Source organism: Monoraphidium neglectum (genome assembly GCF_000611645.1).
Source record: "Monoraphidium neglectum strain SAG 48.87 unplaced genomic scaffold scaffold01428, whole genome shotgun sequence".
In the NCBI taxonomy this organism is placed as follows: domain Eukaryota; kingdom Viridiplantae; phylum Chlorophyta; class Chlorophyceae; order Sphaeropleales; family Selenastraceae; genus Monoraphidium; species Monoraphidium neglectum.
Window position 1 is genome coordinate 1 of NW_014012200.1, and position 5510 is coordinate 5510.

At 69.3% G+C, this 5510-nt stretch overlaps 2 protein-coding genes across 2 annotated transcripts in view; both read right to left on the reverse strand.

Moving 5' to 3' along the window:
• Nucleotides 1-82: 82 nt before the first annotated feature.
• Nucleotides 83-3785, reverse strand: MNEG_7845 (hypothetical protein; the record flags this gene model as incomplete). The annotated part of the gene is made up of 7 exons (XM_014043680.1): nucleotides 83-1846; nucleotides 2040-2162; nucleotides 2345-2443; nucleotides 2679-2881; nucleotides 3097-3216; nucleotides 3360-3478; nucleotides 3616-3785. Coding segments are annotated over 7 exons (2598 nt in total), but the record flags the coding sequence as incomplete, so codon positions are not given.
• A 1513-nt stretch (nucleotides 3786-5298) lies between these two features.
• MNEG_7846 (hypothetical protein) overlaps nucleotides 5299-5510 on the reverse strand; it is a gene marked incomplete at both ends in the record, with an annotated part of 5442 nt that continues 5230 nt past the window's right edge. The window contains one exon of the mRNA XM_014043681.1: nucleotides 5299-5439. Within this exon, the coding sequence (XP_013899135.1) occupies nucleotides 5299-5439 (141 nt within the window). The remainder of the gene's footprint in view (nucleotides 5440-5510) is intronic.

Consider the following 5510-nt stretch of genomic DNA (forward strand, 5'->3'; position numbering starts at 1 on the left):
GCACGGCAGCAGGCGCTTGGCCGTCCGCCTGGCCGTCTCCTGCGGCCGGAGTTGCCGCCGCAGCAGCTGATATGCCAGCCACCTGCATGCGAATGCGTGCCAAGCCAAGGTCACCCCCTGTCAGCAGGGCCGTGGGCTCCACACTCGCCGCCGCAGCCTCGACGCCGCTCCGCCCTCCAGCTTCCGCGACCGCCGGCACACCGGACGGCCCCGCCGCGGCTTCGGCCGCAGCGCGCGCCGGCGGCGCCGCGGCGGCCCAGGCGGCGGCCGCGGCCGCGGCTGCGGCGGGCACCTCCATGCTCATGGGTGAGTCTGGGCGGAGGAATCCGGGGTCCAGCAGCGCCACCGCGCCGTCCTGGCCGTAGACCGACACCTGCACCATGGGCTGCTGCTGCGCGTGCTGCGCGTGCTGTGCGTGCTGCTGCGCGGACGGGTCCTCGCTCTCCATGCCGCAATCGGCCTCCTCCTGCTGCGTGCCATCCGCGCCCGTTTGCTGCTGCTGCTGCTCGCCGACGCCAACACCAGCGCCCACACCCGGCCAAGCCGGCAGGCCGGCGGCGCTGCTGCGGCGCAGGGGGCTGCCATTGGAGGGCAGCGCGCCGGCGCCGCGGTTGGGCGACGGCCCGATAACGAGGCCTCCCGCCTGCATGGCCGCCAGTCGGCTGCTGAGGCTCGATATGGGCAGGGGGAGCACGCAGCTCGGCAGCGGGTGCGCCGCGGCGTCCTCGCCCTCGGGCGCGCCGCCGCTGCCGCTGCCGGCCGCGAGCGCAGGGGCCGCCGCCCCGACGGATCCGTGCCGGCCGCCGTGCGGGCCATCCTCGCCCGGGCCCCAGCTTCCGGGGGAGCCCCAGGTCGACCCATCTGGGCTGCTCTGCTGCTGCCCCGTTGTAGGCGTGCCCCAAGGCGCGGCGGCGCCGCTACTCGGGCTCGGCGTCTCCTCCTCCTCCATGCCGCGCGGCGCGCCGGGGCTGCTTATCGCCACCGGGCGCAGGCCCGCGGGCCCCGCGGGGCGCCCGGCCGGGTGCGGGGCACCGGGGCCGGGCGGGCCAGTGGGTATAGGCAGGGAGAAGAGGCCGAGGAGGCCTGTGCCGGGGCGGCTGGGGCTGTCTACAAACTCAAGCGGCGCCTCCTCGCACAACAGCCGGGCAGCAGACGGGCTCGACGGCCGGTCGCTGGGCGTGCAAGGCCGCCCAGGCGGCGTCGCCGTGCCACCGGCGCACGCGCCCGTGCCGACACCAGCGCCGATGCCGCCGTGCAGCCGGCTGAGTGCGAGCGGGGCCGTGGGCGACGCGGCGCCGCTGCTGGCCGCGCGGATTGAGACGGGCGGCGAGACGTGCAGCGTCTGAGAAAGGCGGCGCGCCGACTCCAGGACCACATTAGTCAGCGGGTGCCCCGGCCGCGGCTGCTGCGGCGGCGGCGTCTGCTGCTGCGCCGCCGCCGCCGCGGTCGCCGCCGCGTGCTCGCATGCGGCGAGCGCGTGCTGCTGCCGCGCCGCGGCGACCGCGGCGAGCGGCGAGCCCTGCTGCCAATCGGGCGTGGCGCGGCCCCCATTGGACGGAGACATGCGCGCCGCGACCCCCAGGGAGCGCCCCAGCTCGTCGAGCTCTGTGCTGGCCGGCCGCTTCATGGCGGAGCGCAGCGCGGCGCACACCGGCGACTGCAGCACGCCGCCCGGGGCGTCGAGGCTGCTCTGCTGCTGCTGCTGGCGGCTGTGCGCGTGGTGCTGCCCGAGGGGTGGCTGCTGCACGGCGGGGGAGCCAGGGGCCTCATCCATATCGGCGTCGCCCTCCGCGCCACACGCGCCGCACGCCTGCCGCCCGGCCTCAGCCTGGGCCGCCAGAGCGCCCTGGCGGCGCCATGAACAAGGGGTCAAACACGTATTTGATGAGCGGTTTGCACCCAATGCAAACATGCGGGCAACGCAGTGCGTGCGTGGGCCTTGGCGCCTCACGGTATGATCGGCAACCGCAACAACCGGGGATGTTTGCTGATTAAGCATCAACCCCTGCATTGCGGCTCCTCAGGCCACCCTGCCGCACCTGGACTTGCTGGTGCACCCGCACCACGAGCGCCGCCATGCGCCGCGCCGCCGCGCCGCCATCCCCGGGCGCCTCGGGCGCGGCGAGCAGCGCACGGGCTTGGTGCGCGCCCAGCAGCAGCACCTGCGGCGAGGGGGAAGCGGCATGGGGGTGGAGTCGTGCCCATCCCGACCCTTGCCATAGCCGAACTCAGAGTGCTGCCGCCGGCTCCTGAGCTAGGCGACACCAGCGGTCACTGTTGGCCAGCCTGAGCAGCGGGCAAGACTGGCCCAGTGCGCAGACACGCCCTGCGCTCTCCTGCAGACCTGCGCAAGGGACAGGTGCTCGTTGCTGATCCTGGAGGGCTGCAGCAGCAGCTGCCGCAGGTCGGGGGTGGCCGCGAGGATTGACACCAGGCCCAGCACCTGGGGTAACGCGGGTGGGCAACGCACGATAAATGGGACGGGCGGCATGCAACAGCCGTCGTCTCGCGGCACGCCGCTGGCTTGCATAGTGAGGCCCTGTTAGGGACGTTTGATTCTGCAACAAGCGGTTCCCGATGAGACCGTATATTCCCTGCTGCCGGATCTATGAAGGGGCAAGCTTGCGCCAGAGGGAACCAAATCGGGCCGAGAGCTGCCAAAAAGATCCCTGAACCACCTGACTCATGAGTTCCGCCTGCCTCCCCAGGTCCGCCATCCCTTGGTGCGCCAACAAATGCAGCAGCGCCTGCACGAGCTTGCCGCTGGACAGGCACGCAACAACCAGCAGCGGCGTCGCCGCATGCGGCGGCAGGTGGGCGGCCAGCAGTGCGCGCAGCGCGGACGAGACCTCAAGCAGGCGCCGTGCCGCGCCCTCCTCGGCTGCGGGGCCACGTGGGGGGCCATGGAGGCGCGGTTGCTGTGAGGATCTCAAAGTGGCCGAACAGGCAAGGGACGCGCGATGGGGCATGCATGCGTGCGGGCTGCAAGGTTGCGGCGGCACAGCATGCACAGACCACACAGCATGAAGCTCGAAAAGTCGTGCATACCCCCCCTTCCCACCCCCCTTCCACGCCCCCGCACAGCATTGAGCGCACCCGCGCGGATGGTGCCGTCCTGGACGCCCTCGGCCTGCTGCAGCTGTTGCAGCTGCGCAAGGTGCGCGTGCAGCGCCTGGCAGAGCTGCAGCAGCGGCTCGTGCCGGGGATCCTGCGGGCCTGCGCGACACAAGCAAGGAGCCAGCTTCGGATTGAGACAGCACACGCCGCTGTGGCATCGGCGAAGCTCTTCACTAGCGCAAGGCACGCGCGCTCCCGGGTGATGCGGGCAGGGCATCGGCTGTCCCAGACGCCCGCCGCACCTGCGGCGCCCGGCCGCCCGGCGCAGTGCTGCTGCAGGGCGTGGGCTGCGTGCTGCTCCACACGCCGCGCCTCGTCCTCGCTCAGCGCCAGGCGCAGGTCAGCCTGGCACAGCGGGACGCTGCGGCAGGGGGTCGAGGGTTGGGGGTAGGTGGCATGGATCAGCCAAGCTGCCAGGCAGAAGCGGCACGCCGCACCACAAAGTTGCAGGGCCGATCCTCCCGGCGGCGGGCGTGCCACGCGCATGCACCCGCGCACCCGCCGTCGGTGAACAGGTGTGCCAGCTTGAGCGACCCCTGACCAGCCTTGGACAGCAAGCGCTTCAGGTACACCACCACCTCGCCCGCTTCTACGTCCACATCAGCGCAGCCGAGCTTGAGGAGCTGCCGCCGATCCTGGCGCAACTGCTCGTGCTGCGCCTCTGCCATGGCCGTTTGTTGCTGCAGTGTGCGCGCGATGCGGGACCGGGTGAGTGCAGCGGCAGGTGTGCGGCGGGGGCAGCAGGTGCGCTGCCGTTCAGACACCGTGCACGCGCGGCAAAGCGTGCTGTGCGGGGCTTGTGTCCGTGGCCCCATTGCTGGCATCGACGTTGCCCGCATATGCCGGGCCTACACGCTCAAGGCATCGTCCAGCCCGCGGATCACACATAGCGAACTAAGCTCCAGCGGCTTCACACGCGGGCCTCACCATGTGTTTGATTGGATACCAAAATAATGTGTACCGGCCTCCCGCACCGGCTGCTTCGATCACCGTGCTGGGCCAGTTTGTATCATGTTGACTCGGCCCAGCAGAGGCCCGCGGCTGGCTCGAGAGGGTCCAGGCAATATCTAAAGGACGTATTTGTTGAATGATAGGTCCGGGATGGCTATTCCCTTTGGCGGGCCATGGCTGTGCGGCAGCTGGTTGTGCAGCTGCACACTCCAAACTGCAGCCCCTTGCCTCCCCTGAATTCACGGTAACATCCTGCCCCTTGCTTCTGGAAGGAGCAGATGCCCTGTGAAAATCGTGCTGTGTTGGGCTGGCCGCATGCACTGCCACCGTGCCATGTGACTCCCTGCACCATGTGGAGAACCTCGACCAACCTGAGCAGGGATGGCGAGCCAAATGTGCCAAATGTCAGGGTCTAAATGCTGGCATCTGCGTGGCAGCTGAACCAGCGACTGTTTATGTCCACGTGCAGTGGGAAGGTGATGCGGCCCTCCCATTGGCCTCACTTCCCCCACCTGATGCTCACAAGAAGTCCCCGCAGCCCAAGGGTCCCCGTACGCTCACGTGCCTGCACGCAACAACACATGTGCATGGACAGGCACACGCAACGCATGCACGCTTGTACACCCAGTCCACTCTCATGCACACCACATGCTGCAGCGATGGGACATCACATTCGAAACCTTCCAGCAAGAGGTCACGTGCCCTGGAGCAGCTGGCCACCCCGCTCTGCCATCTCTGCCAACCCTTCGACTGAAATTGAGCAAAGGAGCTTGCCAGCCGGAAAGCAGGGGTTGCACACAGCCTAGCCATGCACGCCCACAACAGGTCCTGTAGCATGCTGATGCCTACTTACTTTGGTTGCAAAGTGCAGAAGAACGCATTGGACAGCGTGCGGCAAGCATAGCATGCAGGCCAGCAGGCTGTGCGCCAGAGCAGGAGCAGGCATCTAGACGCAGGCGATGGGAACGTGGCGCTCCAGCGCCAATCTATACGCACTGCAGCGTCATGCTGTTCACCCCTGGCGATTGCCTGAACACACTGCCTGGGAAAATCAGAGCCCCGGCGAAGTTGATCCGGCGCGCTCGTCTGCTTTGGAGCGCACCGCACCCGGCATGCTTGTGTCTGTACCCTGAGCACCACGCAGGGCACCCCTTGCGCACCCAGCAGCGCAGTGTGCAAATTACATGACGCACATTCACACACATGCAACCCAGCACGCTCAGCAAGGCGTCACCGGACGTTGGACAGGGCCCCCGACATGGACGCCAGCGCCGCCGGCAGTCGCGCCTCTGGGTGATCCGACAGGAACAGCTGCAGGTCCTCCCGCAGCGTCTCTAGCCGCTGCCGCCCCGACTGGATCGCCTCCCGCTGCTGCGCAAGCGCCGCATACAGCCGCCCCATCTGCTCCTCCGGCACCGGGCCCCCGCCGGGCGCGGCGGCCC